The sequence below is a fragment of the Xenopus tropicalis genome, chromosome 9, assembly GCF_000004195.4.
Source record: "Xenopus tropicalis strain Nigerian chromosome 9, UCB_Xtro_10.0, whole genome shotgun sequence".
In the NCBI taxonomy this organism is placed as follows: Eukaryota; Metazoa; Chordata; class Amphibia; order Anura; family Pipidae; genus Xenopus; species Xenopus tropicalis.
Window position 1 is genome coordinate 47,478,462 of NC_030685.2, and position 16,333 is coordinate 47,494,794.

The 16,333-nt window shown below is 38.8% G+C and overlaps 1 protein-coding gene across 2 annotated transcripts in view; it reads left to right on the forward strand.

Annotated features, from left to right (window-relative positions):
• The window catches only part of ormdl1 (ORMDL sphingolipid biosynthesis regulator 1), a 37,259-nt gene that overhangs the window by 7,014 nt on the left and 13,912 nt on the right, over positions 1–16,333 (forward strand). For both annotated transcript variants that reach the window (XM_012969979.3, NM_001102917.1), the window contains 1 exon segment: positions 4,477–4,657. In XM_012969979.3, coding sequence (XP_012825433.1) covers positions 4,484–4,657 — 174 coding nt within the window. In that variant the 5' untranslated portion in view covers positions 4,477–4,483.

Sequence of the window (16,333 nt, forward strand, 5' to 3'; positions counted from 1 at the left end):
AACAGTTTACCTCCTTACTATCCCAATACTGGGACACAAATATAGGTACAACCCATGCTAACACTGGTGTGGGGAAAGATTACACCAGGGGCAAGTACATATCATAGTTAAGCAAGCCAGACAGGCATGTGATGAATCCCTATTGAATGCACAAAATAAGTTGGTAGAAGCAGAGAATGTGCTGGTGGATGACCCCACCGCTCCAAAATAGGCTCAATGAATGCCAGAGGGATGTTTACTTGTATACAGAAAAGCATGCTCAAATTGAGTTGTACAGGGCTGCCCAATGGTATGATAAAGGAGACAAAAATAGTACACTACTGTCCATGCTAGCTAGGGACTAAATGCCCTATTGGACCCGTAAGGAATTACAGCTAGAGGGTGGTTCTATGACCACCTCTAAGACCGAGATGGTCAAACGTTTCGGTCGCTATTACCAAACACTACAATTTCACATACATTACGGATCTGGGGACTTTCCTGAATACAGTAGAGATTCCAACTCTCACAGAATTCGGTGCCTTAGACCGATATCTCATTAGAGGAGGTTAAGGACAGTGTCACCCACAATAAATCTTCAATGCATTATTTCATAGCACGCAATATTAGCACACGCTATTACGCACGCAACCGTTACTTTCTGAAAGTTACCATTTCCCTGAAAACTGGAGTATGCATCACTTTAGGTCGATACTTGAAAAAATCCGATTGCAAACTCTTATCTTGTCATCATAGACAATCACCAGCTGCAATGTTGTTTAGTAACGCCTATTCCTGGGAGGCGTTAAGTTTCACAGTAATTATCCCCACATTTTATGATTTTAACGCTTAAAATATGTCTGAATTATGTGTTAGTATAATTTCTGTCAGATAATTATCGCAATGTGATGGACAGAATGCTTTGCGACAATTGTGATTTTTGCGCATGCGAATGCGAAATAACTTTGATGAATCGGTACTTAATTATCAAACACTTTTTAACGCATAAAACTATGCATTAAGTGTTAACAACCTTTAGTGAATTGGCCCCTATGCCTCCTGGGACACTTTGATGCTGAGATCCCCAGCTAAACTGTTATTTACAATTATTTTAGTATGCCAAGAAGGTGATATTGCTACATTGGAAGACTACAGGGCCACCTGTACTGTATTTTTGAAAAAAGATTATAAATTACTCTTTATCCAAACAGAAACTTGTATACCTAGCACGTGGATGCCCTGAAAAGTTCAAGGCCGTCTGGGGATCATGGTTGGAGGCAAATGAACCATATTAATCGTGTTTCAGACACTAGAAAGGATCCTCTAGTCAATGATGTAGTTGCTTCAATGTAATGCTGATAAGCCTGATATCTCCCCCAGCTCACCCCTTTCTCTTCCCTCCTTTCTATCTTCTTCCTGCTTGTTTCTCTTAAGGGGGGTACTCTCCCCTCCATGTTTTTTTTTTTTTTTTTATTATTATTTTTGAATATTAAATATAAACTTAAAAAAAGTGGAGAAAGTCAGTATCCCTTTGATTAAAGAGTGTTTGTTTTTGCTGCATGAAGTGCTGCAAGATCCATCAAGATGTTCAACTCTGTTTCACATCTGCACTCTTTGCACACTTTTTATGTTCTCTTGCTTTAGGGGCATTTCCTGCGATAACTTTTAGTTTACCTAGGAAACATGGATCATTTTTACACTACATCCTAGGTTTTTGTTTTTGTGTGTAATTCCTCTTCTGTAACATGATAAAATGTACAGTGGTGTGAAAAACTATTTGCCCCCTTCCTGATTTCTTATTCTTTTGCATGTTTGTCACACAAAATGTTTCTGATCATCAAACACATTTAACTATTAGTCAAAGATAACACAAGTAAACACAAAATGCAGTTTTTAAATGAGGGTTTTTATTATTTAGGGAGAAAAAAAATCCAAACCTACATGGCCCTGTGTGAAAAAGTAATTGCCCCCTGAACCTAATAACTGGTTGGGCCACCCTTAGCAGCAATAACTGCAATCAAGCGTTTGCGATAACTTGCAACGAGTCTTTTACAGCGCTCTGGAGGAATTTTGGCCCACTCAGCTTTGCAGAATTGTTGTAATTCAGCTTTATTTGAGGGTTTTCTAGCATGAACCGCCTTTTTAAGGTCATGCCACAACATCTCAATAGGATTCAGGTCAGGACTTTGACTAGGCCACTCCAAAGTCTTCATTTTGTTTTTCTTCAGCCATTCAGAGGTGGATTTGCTAGTGTGTTTTGGGTCATTGTCCTGCTGCAGCACCCAAGATCGCTTCAGCTTGAGTTGACGAACAGATGGCCGGACATTCTCCTTCAGGATTTTTTGGTAGACAGTAGAATTCATGGTTCCATCTATCACAGCAAGCCTTCCAGGTCCTGAAGCAGCAAAACAACCCCAGACCATCACACTACCGCCACCATATTTTACTGTTGGTATGATGTTCTTTTTCTGAAATGCTGTGTTACTTTTACGCCAGATGTAACAGGACACGCACCTTCCAAAAAGTTCAACTTTTGTCTCGTCGGTCCACAAGGTATTTTCCCAAAAGTCTTGGCAATCATTGAGATGTTTTTTAGCAAAATTGAGACGAGCCATAATGTTCTTTTTGCTTAAAAGTGGTTTGCGCCTTGGAAATCTGCCATGCAGGCCGTTTTTGCCCAGTCTCTTTCTTATGGTGGAGTCGTGAACACTGACCTTAATTGAGGCAAGTGAGGCCTGCAGTTCTTTAGATGTTGTCCTGGCGTCTTTTGTGGCCTCTCGGATGAGTTGTCTCTGTGCTCTTGGGGTAATTTTGGTCGGCCGGCCACTCCTGGGAAGGTTCACCACTGTTCCATGTTTTTGCCATTTGTGGATAATGGCTCTCACTGTGGTTCGCTGGAGTGCCAAAGCTTTAGAAATGGCTTTATAACCTTTACCAGACTTATAGATCACAATTACTTTTGTTCTCATTTGTTCCTGAATTTCTTTGGATCTTGGCATGATGTCTAGCTTTTGAGGTGCTTTTGGGCTACTTCTCTGTGTCAGGTAGCTCCTATTTAAGTGATTTCTTGATTGAAACAGGTGTGGCAGTAATCAGGCCTGGGGGTGACTACAGAAATTGATATTGAAATTGAAAATTTAAATTGATAAACCACAGTTAAGTTATTTTTTAACAAGGGGGCAATCACTTTTTCACACAGGGCCATGTAGATTTGGAGTTTTTTTTCTCCCTTAATAACGTAAACCTTCATTTAAAAACTGCATTTTGTGTTCAATTATGTTATCTTTGACTAATAGTTAACGGTTTTTGATGAGCAGAAACATTTAAGTGTGACAAACATGCAAAAGAATAAGAAATCAGGAAGGGGGCAAATAGTTTTTCACACCACTGTATATACTTTTTCCACAATATCAATTTCAAAAATCTAATTTGAAACAAATTAAACTTGTAGGGAGCAGCATATCCCAAATCAATAGATAGTATTTAGCTACTACATTAAGGTCTATGGCACACATGGCACAATTACATTAAAATGACCCTGTCCAGTAGAATGTGTAAGAAAGAATTAAGACCATACTTTTTTGCCTACTGTTTAAATTAGAAAATATGTATGTATAGTACATGCCCTCTGCAGAGCTGTCAACCAACACCATGCCATGAGGAAGATAATGATCTACTCCAGGCCTTTTTTAAACTTTATTTCATGTTGTCCTTTAATGTAAAATGGAATTCAGTAGTGATGTCCGGGTGGTTTGCCTAACCCAGCAGTCCACAAAGGGGGTGGGATAGACACGCTTATAAAATTGAGGCTGCTGAAGGCGAAAGCTTGGCACTGTAGTGCCAATGTAGGCCAAAACCTGCACAACCCATGGGTTTTAGGTCAGCCTGCACTTTACTAGATTCAGGCCTGGATCTGGATCTCCCTCATGATATGGGGTTGGTTGACAGCTCTGCCTGTTTATTGACATAATGTTGAAAAGGGACTACCCCTAGTGTTAGATGTTAGAACTGCAAACCAAGTGATATTTGTTGCAATTTTGTGGAAATAAATTTGCTTCTAGATATTATAATTATATCAAAGATATAATGTGAAGTAATTTTTTTCCTAGTCCTGAACTGTTTCCTGAATCGCTTAGCACCCTTGCTTTTCAACCATCTCTTTAATTACTACTAAAGACGACTATAACATCCATATCAAATTATTTTTTATTTTAACAAGAATATTTAATGTATGTAGTTGAGATTTAGCTTTTAGTTTTATTCTAAAGTAACATGTTTGCGGTAGTTAAAGGAAGGTCTATGCATTGCGAGCCAGCTAATCAGCTGAGACCAGTTAAAATTATACCTGTTAAATTGGAGTAATACAGCACTAGGTGTAATACTGGTAAAAATATAGTTGTGTAAAATGTCTATTAGCCATACAGAAATTATAGATGCTTATGTTTTTGCTCTTACACCATCATTTTCCATCGCTTTTTTTTTTTTTTTTTTTTTAAGAGTGAAAATGAATGTGGGTGTAGCACACAGCGAGGTGAACCCAAATACAAGAGTTATGAACAGTCGTGGAATGTGGCTGACCTATGCCCTTGGAGTTGGAATGCTTCACATTGTACTACTTAGTATTCCTTTCTTCAGTGTCCCAGTTGCATGGACTCTAACCAATGTCATTCACAACCTGGTAGGTGCAGACCATTTGTTCTTAAAACACTCTGAAAAAATGCACTGGACAAAAGCTATCATTGAAATGTTTTCACAGCAGGAGGATAGAGGGGCATATTTATAAAGCTCTGTAAAAAAAATAAAGTGACCTAAAATCACCACTATAATACCACAGCCTATAATATGTGCAGTTATAAAGTAGTGTAAGGATTTTTGCCATCATAGTAAAGGGGTGGTTCACCTTTTATTTTAACTATGTCCTATTCCTAGCAACTTTGCCATTGGTCTTCATTATTTATTTGTTATAGTTTTTTAATTATTTGTCTTCTTCGGACTCTCTTTAACTTTCAAATGGGGGTCACTGACCTTGACATCCAAAAAACTATTGCTCTGTGAGGCTATAATTTTATTGTTACTTTTTACTTTTTGTTACTTAAAGGAGAAGGAAAGGCAAAATCACTTGGGGGTGCCAAAATGTTAGGCACCCCCAAGTGACTTAAATCACCTACCTTTTACCCCGGGCTGGTGCCCCTGTTCGGAGTGAACAGCACCAGCCCGGGGTAGCTGCAGCACTTCCTGCTTTGATCGCGCGCGCATGCACAGTAGAGTGAAAAAGCTGAACTTTAAGAGAGAAGTCGGCTTTTCACTCTAATGTGCATGCGCCGGTCCCGGAACCGAAGCAGGAAGGAGGAAGTGCTCGCTACAGGTACCCCGGGCTGGTGCCCCTGTTAGGAGAAAACAGCACCAGCCCGGGGTACCTGTAGCGAGCGCTTCCTCCTTCCTGCTTCGGTACAAGGTAAGCGATTAAAGTCACTTGGGGGTACCTAACATTTTGGCACCCCCAAGTGACTTAACCTTTCCTTGTCCTTTAACTTCCTTTTCAGTACCTAACCTGTTCATGTTCCTGTATCTCATTAAAACTACTGCTTGGTTGCTAGGGTAAATAAGACCCAAGCGACCAGATAGCTGCTGAAGAACTTAACTGGAGAATTTATAATCAGAAAGCTAAATATATGAAATAATGAAGACCAAATGCAAAATGTCTATATCATACTGAAAGTTTATTTAAAAGTGAACAACACCTTAAAGAACAAAAAGAAAAACACAGCAATGTGATCAGTAATCACTGATAGATATTTTCTATTCTGTAGTCACACATTTGGTTAATACCTCTGGTCAGGTCAATAAATACATTTCATAGTAGTCAGTTCCAGGTATCTAATGTGCCTGGTTTATATGAAAGGTAAAGAGCCCAACAATGGATTGGGATGTGTGTAACCGAGCCATGGTTTGGATTTTCGGTCATCACAAATCAGTTTGTTTTTTTTTTTTGTTTTTTTTGCTGGAAATGGTATTGGGTTACATTTTTCAGTATGCTTTTGCAATAGTTTGTTTTGCTGCTAAAAATACAATCATTAATAATTTGTGTTGAAGTTTAGAAAATCTGTTGCATTTACTGTTTAGCTATGTGTACATTGCATTGTGTGTCATATTCATTTGAAAAATATAACATTATAGCCTCTAATACAACTCCAAAAGGAAGTTAGTGCATACAAAGCGTATACGCTGCAATATAAGCTACCGGCATGTGTATTATGTGCCATAAGACCCCGTAACAGTATGAGACCCTAGAAAACCATATATTTTCCGAAAGTACACATTCTGACAAAACAAAAATGGGCACATACATACACTTTCTACTGTAAACTACCAAAATACAAAGCTTTGCTAAACAGAACGGTTTTCTGAAAATTGTCACAAAGCTTGCATTTTACTTCATTATGTACCCCCACATTTTGTAACGTATCAACATAAAACATTCTAAATATAAACAACAAGGGGTCTACTGAACAGTTTGATGCCCAATATGCATAGATTTACCAAACTATGTGGGGTACAGAGGAAGCCAAATCGAAATACAGCAGAAAAAATATCCATGTGGAAAGACAAGTAACAAAGAACAATGTAAAATGCAATAAAATTGCTAAAATAAAAAAAAATCACTAAAATCAATTTTTCCTAGTGATATCTGCAGTCAGAGTCACAGTTTGAGTATTTTGGTTTGGGCAAATTAGTTTTTCAGACAAAGTCAAGCGAACAACAATTATGCAGAACTGAAAATGGCTAAAAATGCAATAAAATGACTAAAAATGCACCAAAATCATAGAAAATGTAATAAAAAACACCAAAATAATACACAAAGGGTATTGCGCAGTGCGGTTAGCGAATATGCTAGCCACAATGGCAATAAAACATTTTTTTACAGGTAAGAAAAAAAAAAAAAGATGCAATAAAAAAAAAATCCACAAAATTGCGTGTGTGTGTATGTACACTAGGCAAAAAGTGTTTTTTGTGCTTGTGTGTGAGTGTGCAAGTAAGTGTGGGTGCTGTAAGTGCTGTGAATGTGTAAAAACCCCCCAACAAAATCTATGTGTGTGTATTAGTGTAATAAGTGTGTGTATGTGTGATTTTTTAACACCTACCTGGGTCAAGCAGTGCCACAGATCCTCTGGAGGTGGGAGGAAGGACCCAGGAACTCAAGCTGCAGCTTCTTCCTTCATTCTGTCAGTGTGCAGAGGGAGCAGGAAATGTCAGGCACGTACAAACTGCATGCCTGACTTATCCTTTGGGGCCCCTGGGCGATGGCGCCCCAGGGGCCACTTGTCCCCCACCTTTGCTCGTTGTCTAGGGACTGGAGAATGAGCGGGGAGTGAAGGAGCGGCTTAAAAAGCCGCTTCTCAGCTCCCAAACCCGGAAGTGCAGCAGGACATAGAATCTACGTCCTCTGGCACTTAGGTACTTTTATACACAGGACGTAGATTCTACATCCTGTGGCGTTTAAAGGGTTAATCCTCTATTATCTTAGATGGGGCAAAAAACTGCCCTTACTAAATAAGCTGTCTATCTCACATGGATACACGTGCTATGACAAGAGAGAGTCTGTCCTTGCTATTCCCTCATTCACGGGGGTCCCTGCTCCCCAGCTTCACTAAGGGTATTTGTCCCCTTAGGGCCTAACCTTCTGGGCCGTATGGATCCCAGGCGTCCTGGAGGCACCCACTCTGGTCATATGCTGCAGGCCAAGAAGGAACAACCACCCCTTTCCAAACACTATATTAAAGTGTGGTAGGGTATGGTATATGTTAATACCAAATAGTTAGATCGATCCTTGCCCAGTGACAAGGAGCAAGGAAAGATAGGGTTTGAAGCCATATGGGCACATTAACCCTGTGGGTTCTTACATGGGCTTCCCAGTATATGATATATTCCATTTATTGTTTAAGTAAACAATACAGTATGAGGGGTTATTATATTGTGCGCCCAGATCATTCATTTATTTCTTATACTGGTATAACTCTGTAAAGCAACACCCATCTGTGGCATATAAAGAATGCCTTTACTGAAGTATGGTAAATATTAAATTCAAATGTTAATTTATATATATATATATATATATATATATATTAAAATTAAATAAGATTCATCAGAAAGGTCTATGTAAATACAACTATAAACAGTTACGGCACTGCTGTCCTCTCTGAATAGAAACACTGCATTCCCTTTTATCTGTTAAGTACACATGAGCTTCTGTGTTAGACTTCCTTCTCTCAGCTCAAACCTTTTGAGTGCATGGCACAGGCCTGCACAGTTTGCTCTTCTCTCGCTCCTGCCCACTGAAAATCTGTGCATGTAGCGTACATTTCTGCACCTGTGATGCAGTTCTCCCATAGCCCAGAAAGAGTCCACAATGGGGGCGGGGAGGAAACATCAAGGCACCAATGGGTTCAGAAATAGCCTTATTTACTATCTAACAAGGTGGTCTGTTTGCCTTTGATAGATCCCTGATATGACCTTGCTCTCAGTACACTGTTCCCAGTTTTCATGTCTTTGAACTTTTTCCAGCACATAAACTGTTAAGGGGGTGAAACAGTTTAAATATGAAGAAACATCAAAGTTTATCTCTAAAGAGGAGCTGCATGCAAGGACACTACAACCAACAGTGATATTTTTATCACATAGGAAAGAACAGACAGGTGTCTTTACCTTGATCCTGATCCTTTTTTATATAATTCTGTGAACCACTGCAGCATTAATTATGTACCCTGTTTGTGCAACATCATTTTTTCAGTGTGTGTACAGGTATGGGATCCATTATCCAGAAAGTTCTGAATTATGGGATGGCCAACTCCCATAGACTCTATTTTAATTGGGGATGCACCAAACCCAGTTTTTCAGGTTTTGGCCGAACCCCTAAATCCATGTTAAGGGATTCCTGAACCCAAATCCTAATTAGCATATGCTAATTAGGATTTGGACTGATTAAATGTTAACCCTTCCAAATCGGTTTGGTTTGGCCAGGACAGTGGATTCGGCCGAATCCAAACCCTGCCAAAAAAGGGGAATCCCGAACCGAATCCTGGATTTGGTGCATCCCTAATTTTAATCAAATAATTTGTCTTTGTTTTCAGCTTACCATCAATTACAAGGTAATCTATGGGGTATATTTAAAGAGTTAATGATTTTTAGTAGACTTAAAGTATGGAGATCCAAATTACCTGTATATTCTGTAAATTATTATTTGTAACAGTTTTCAAATTTACACTGAAACTATATACTAAGGTATTCAGACTCATTGTGGTCATAGATAGGTTTAAGATTGCCAGGTGCCCAATGTAGATGCGGTTGCAGATCCTGGATTCTATTTCCTTTGCTGCTCCCAACTAATAAAGAGCTTCTTGTGGTTCTTAAAGAGCCTAATAGTGGAGCTCTGGTCTCAAAGAGCTTTTTCTCATTCTCTGCACTATGGCTTGCTACACCCAAAGTGCCTTTTGAAGTCCCCAAACCTTGTATACTGCATTAAATGGGAAAACTCGCACTAGACCATAGTAGATTTCAAATGTTCCTGTTTAAAAAAATCTCTTAACACTGTCCTGAAAACAACATAAGCTCAGAGTCATTAGGTAACATAATTAAGTTGACCAACATTATCATGGCGTTAAAAAGAAACTGTTAATGGTACAATTTCATTCATTTTTCCAATTGTAATAAAGCAAGGTCTTTCATCCCCATATCTCAAGGGGGATACATGATCAATGAACCTGCGTCTAAACTGGGCTAAGTTTGGTAATTGGTTGATCTTTCTCAGTGCACTGCAATGACTGTTCATTTTCTCACAATAGATGGCAGTAGATGACAATCCACATGGGGCGCCTATTTATTTTAATTTTTTTCAACATTTGTTTATATGCACACTTCATTTGATTGAACCTGCTTTATCTGAGCATGTCACTGATTTATTTTTTCTACTTTGCTTACATGAGAATGGTAATACCAAAGTACTGTTGCCTTTTTAATTATTTAACCTTTTTAGTGCCACAGGACGTAGAATCTACGTCCTGTGTATCAAAGGACCAATGTGCCACAGAACGTAGATTCTACGTCCTGCTGCACTTCCGGTTTTGGGAGCGGAGGAACGGCTTTTCAAGCCGTTCCTTCGCTCCCCACTCGTTCCCCAGCCTCCAGACAATAGTCAGAGGTGGGGAACCAGTGGCCCGTGGGTAGAGATCGCCCAGGGGCCCCATGAGACATACCTGCCATCCACGTGGCTTTCTGTGCAGCTCCTCTCCCTTCTGCAGCTTCCCCCTCTGGCCCCCCTGCTTCCTGACACGCCCCCTCACATGATCTACTGCTGCTGTGCCAGATTGTGTTTCTCCTGCAGATCCTGATCTTCTAGACCCCAAGTAAGTGGCAAATACACACACACACACAATCACACATTTATTACACTAATACACACTTATACTCACACTTACACACACACACATGCATTTTTGGGAGGTTTTCAAACATTCATCACTTACAGCACTTAAAACTCACACATGCTTGCACACTCGCACACATGGACACAAAACACATTTTACCTAATGTACACACACACTTACACACTTGTGTAATTTTGTAATTTTTTTTTTTTTTCTAATCGCATCGTTTTTATTCTTGCCTGAAAAAAATGTTTTATTGCCATTGTGGATAGTGTATTCGCTAACCGCACTGCGCAATACCTTTTGTGTATTATTTTGGTGTTTCTACTACATTTTCTGTGATTTTGGTGGATTTTTGGGTATTTTACTGCATGTTTAGCCATTTTATAGCATTTTCAGTTATGCATAGTTGTTGTTCGCTTGACTTTGTCTGTAAAACTTATTTGCCCTAGCCAAAATACTCAAACTGTTATTCTGCCCGCAGATATTATTAGGCAAAAAAAAAAAAATGATTTTAGTGATTTTTTTTTTTTATCTTTATCAATTTTATTGCTTTTTACATTGTTCTTTGTTACTTGTCTTTGCACATGGACATTTTGTCTGCTGTATTTCAATTTGGCATCCTCTGTACCCCACATAGTTTGGTAAATCTATTCATATTGGGCATCAAACTGTTCAGTAGACTAGTGGCGTTCATACTTAGAGTGTTTTATGTTGGTACGTTACTAAATGTGGGGTACATAAAGGGGCAACATGCAAGCTTTGTGACGATTTTCAGAAATGTCACAAAAACAGTTCTGTTTAGCATAGCTTTGTAGTTTGGTAGTTTGCAGTAGAAAGTTTTATTTACCCATTTTTGTTTTGTCAGAATGTGTACTTTTGGAAAATATATGGTTTTCTAGGGTCTCTGTACTGTTAGGGGGTCTTATGCCGTAAAATACACATACCGGGTGCAAAAACTGCATGAGCCGGAGCGTCTTATGTGAAAATTCATATGCACTATTTTTACTTGGGTGGCCCTGTACCCCACATAGTTTCGTAAATCTATGCATATAGGGCATCAAACTGTTCAGTAGACCCCTGGCGTTCATATTTAGAATGTTTTATGTTGATACGGTACAAAATGTGGGGGCACATAATGGGGTAAAAATGCAAGCTTTGTGACAATTTTCAGAAATGTCATAAAAACCGTTCTGTTTAGCATAGCTTTGTAGTTTGGTAGTTTGCAGTAGAAAGATGTATTTACCCATTTTTGTTTTGTCAGAATGTGTACTTTCAGAAAATATATGGTTTTCTACGGTCTCTGTACTGTTAGGGGATCTTATGCCGCATAATACACATACCGGGTGCAAAAACTGCATGAGCCGGAGCGTCTTATGTGAAAATTCATATGCACTATTTTTACTTGGGTGCCCCTGTACCCCACATAGTTTGGTAAATCTATGCATATAGGGCATCAAACTGTTCAGTAGACCCCTGGCATTCATATTTAGAATGTTTTATGTTGATACGGTACAAAATGTGGGGGTACATAATGGGGTAAAATGCAAGCTTTGTGACGATTTTCAGAAATGTAAAAAAAAACGTTCTGTTTAGAATAGCTTTGTAGTTTGGTAGTTTGCAGTAGAAAGATGTATTTACCCATTTTTGTATTGTCAGGTTGTGTACTTTTGGAAAATGTATAGTTTTCTAGGGTCTCTGTACTGTTAGGGTAGCTTATATTGCATACACTTTGTATGCACTAACTTCCTTTTGGGGTCTCTAAATGCCAGATACATCGGTGATCCTATGCACAATGGGCATCAAACTGTTCAGCCGACCCTTGGCTTTCATATTTAGGGTGTGTTTTCTTGGTACCTAATGTTATGTGGGAGATATGGTGCTTGAAAGTGGAAGATTTGATGTGATTTTCAGGTATTTCACCAAAACTAGCAATTTTGGGAAAGCACTGCGACTCTGTAGTTTGGAGTAGAAAGACATGGGTACCAATTTTGAATTCGCCTAAATGTGTACTTTCCAAAAATATATGGTTTTGGGGGGTCAATGTATTTTTTTGTGTTTTTACCCCACAGAAAATGCAGTAAATGTGTTGAATTTTCAGTAGCTAAAGAGATCTCCTGGGCAATTTGTATGCACTAACTTCCTTATGGGGTCTCTAAATGCCAGATACATTGGTGATCCTATGCACAATGGGCATCAAACTGTTCAGCGGACCCTTGGCTTTCATATTTAGGGTGTGTTCTTTTGGTACCTAATGTTATCTGGGAGATAAGGTGCTTGAAAGTGGAAGATTTGATGTGATTTTTAGGTATTTCATCAAAACTGGCAATTTTGGGAAAGCATTGCGACTCAGTAGTTTGGAGTAGAAAGACATGGGTACCAATTTTGAATTCGTCCGAATGTGTACTTTCCAAAAATATATGGTTTTGGGGGGTCAACGTATTTTTTTATGTTTTTACCCCACAGAAAATGCAGTAAATGTGTTGAATTTTCAGTAGCAAAAGAGATCTCCTGGGCAATTTGTATGTACTAACTTCCTTTTGGGGTTTCTAAATTCCAGATACATCGGTGATCCTATGCACAATGGGCATCAAACCGTTCAGTGGACCCCTGGCTTTCATATTTAGGGTGTGTTTTCTTGGTACCTAATGTTATGTGGGAGATAAGGTGCTTGAAAGTGGAAGATTTGAGGTGATTTTTTAGAATTTTCATAATTTTTTATAGAAAATGCTAAATTCAGTAAAGCATTGCCTTTGGTACTTAGGAGTTGGAAGACATAGTTACCCATTTCAGATTCGTCAGAATGTGTAGTTTTCAAAAATGTATGGTTTCCTGGGGTAAACCTAATGTTCCAGGATTTTTGGCTTTGGAATGTAAAGTATGCCGTATTCTGCTGTAATGCTTTGAAAATTTAGTAATTTACTGCTGGGAGTTTTTGATCTATAGAAGTCAGAAATCTCAATAAAACTATACATATCAGGTATTGGCACATTCGGGAGACATGAGGCTTTCCAAATCAGTATTTTTGTCCATAAAATAAAATATGTTTCTGGTAGAAATCCTTATATCATGAAAAATAGCATTTTTTCTTTTTTTTTTTGTATTTCAAGCTCTAAATCTTGTTCCAGAAGTGGAAATACACAAAAACTCAGGTAGATTTGGAAAGCTCAGGTTATCCTGAAAAAAACAATATATAGTTTGCCTACCTAAACTTAACCCTGCCCCCAGTAAAAGCCCCTATATTGAGTGAGCACAGAATGTTTACAAAACGTCTGGCACTGGGGGGAACTGAAATGACGAATTCGGCTGGCACTTAAAGGGTTAACCATTTAAGTGCCACAGATCAGAGATTCTGCAGCACTTAAGGGTTTGGGAGTGAATGAGCTCCCCACTCATTCGCCAGTCCCTAGGCAACGAGTGGCCACTGGGGCTTGATCTCATACATAGTTTTTTTTTTTTTTTTTTATTGCATTGTTTTGTTTTTATTTTTTTGCCTGAAAAAAATGTTTTGTTTTTTTTTCAGATAGTGTATTCACAAACCATGGAAATTTTGTCTGATATATATAAATTTGAGTGACTGTGCATGCCACATAGTTTGGTAAATCTATGCAGAATTTTTCTTTTAAGAGTAGAAAAATGTAGTTACCCATTTTGGACTCTGCAAAATTAGTAATTTTCAAAAATGTATGGATAAACCAGAATTTTTGGCTTTGGAATTTATAAAGTATAAGATATTCTGCTGTAATGCTTTTGTAAATTTTGTAATTTACGGCTGGGAGTTTTTGTTCTATATAAGTTAGAAATCTCCATAAAACTAAATATTCTGAATAAGTTGAATTTTTTTTTTTTTATATATATTCTTTATTTTCATTTTTCTAATATAAACATATATACCAGGTTGACATACATAGAAAAGAAGTGGGGAACAAAATCATCAATGGTCTGTTGCAGTTATCATGATTTGCATATTTACAACATTGCGTGTTACTATACTGGTTTACTGAACATAGGACCATATAGTGAATAGTAATGTATTTGCTGGTTATATTTATAAGGAGGGAGAAAGGTGGAGGGGAGGAATTGGGTAGATCAGAGCAATTCGGTGATGGTTAATTCCTATATATTTAGTTTGATGTTGTATTCTATCAAATTCAAATACAGTATAGTGTTATATTACATAAGAATGTACAGACTTTGTTTTTCTTTTTATGTTGTGCTTACAGATGGTCAGGCCTGAGTCTGTATTGGGTTGCTGGTTGCTAATAATAGGTTGTGTTCTGGGGATTCTTTATAGAGAATCCAGGCTGTCCAAACTTTGGTAAAGTTTTCACTTGATTTAGTGGTGTGTGCCAGCATTTCCTCCATTTTCATTATGTGGTTCAGCTCAATTGCCCAGTCTCCAATTGTTGGGGGCCTGGTATTTTTCTGGGTCTGGGTATGACTGTTCTTGCTGCCGATAATGAGAAGGCAATGAATCCTTTTTGTTTAATAGATATTTGTATATTAGTTGGGGTATAGAGAGTAGTGCTACAGCTAGATCGGACTGGAGATCAAGGCATAGCACTTTGGAAATGATTTGGAACACTGAAGTCCTAAAGGGTTGTAAGCTGGGGCACTCCCACCATATGTGTTTCATATCACCTTTTTGAGTGTTGCACACCAGCAAATTTGGGAACATGGCATGTAGGGTAACCGGGCATTTGTATCATTTGGAAAGGATCTTGTAATTTGTTTCCTGCACTTTGCAGGCTGTCACCATTGCATGTGTTAGGATAAAGCAATCTGCTCATTCCTTTTCGGTAAAGGAATGATTAAGGTGGAGACCTTGATCATTCCTTTACCGAAAAGGAATGAGCAGATTGCTTTATCCTATCTTAACCTGCCCACTTCACACGACAATGGGAAGGAGCCCATTGTCGTGTGAAGTGGGCAGGTTAAGATAGAATAGATTTGGGAGATGGTATGGAGTGGGGCGTCCCTGGCCAAGCATAAGTGGTCTTCAGTGGACCTCAAGTATAGTAATTGTATTGTCTCCATTTGCTGCTATACTGGGATCGCAGCACCAGGTGGGTAAATAGTTGGGGATTTATCAACCCAGTGTGAGGCTTATCTGAGTTTATATGAATTGGTGGGGGATAGCTTTAGACTCAAGGGTGTACTTAGGGTTATGGTTAGAGTAGTACCTTCGTATAGCTAGGGAACAAAAACAGCAGTGCCGCAGCGGTAATACCCCTTATTTTGCATATAACTTTTAAGGTATATTGTTTTCCAAGTTTCAAGGGGACCAGTCTTATAGTTATGGAGTGTGTAGATCTGTAGGGGGAATTGTTGTGTTTTTTTTTTCCCTCCCCTTCCTTCTGCTATTAATTATTTGTTTTTAGGTGCGGATAATTTTTAGAATAGGATGTACTGGTCCTTGGGTCGGGTCACATTACCTCTATTAGATAAGGAATAAAAGGTTTCATAAAATAACTTTGTTTCAACTCAATAACTTGGTAGAACTTCTTTTCCAAGAGCTTAGGTCTGGGCATTTGTTCCCTCTAGTTCTTTGAGTCTTTAAGTAAGCCTTGCACACTTAGCCATATATGGGTGTTGTAGGTGAGTGTCTTAGACTTGTGTGGGTTGTGGTCGTTAATAGGCTCTTTGTATGAACCGATGGCTCGACAAGGAGTCTGGGTGGCTTGAATCTTGCCTGACAGTGGTATTGGCTTTATCCCAGTTGTTGTCTAGGCGGTAGGTTTGGGTCAAGAGCTCTCCAGGTCTTTGGGCCTCTCCAATTGGGTAATGTCATGGTAAGAATGGTGATTCAGGAATCCTTCCATGTCCGCCGGTGTCTTTAGTGTTGCTGGTTTGCCTTTGTAGAATGCTGTGAGGGCAAATGGGAAACCCCACTTGTATTTGATGCCTCTTGTTTGTAGAAAATGGAGTAGTGG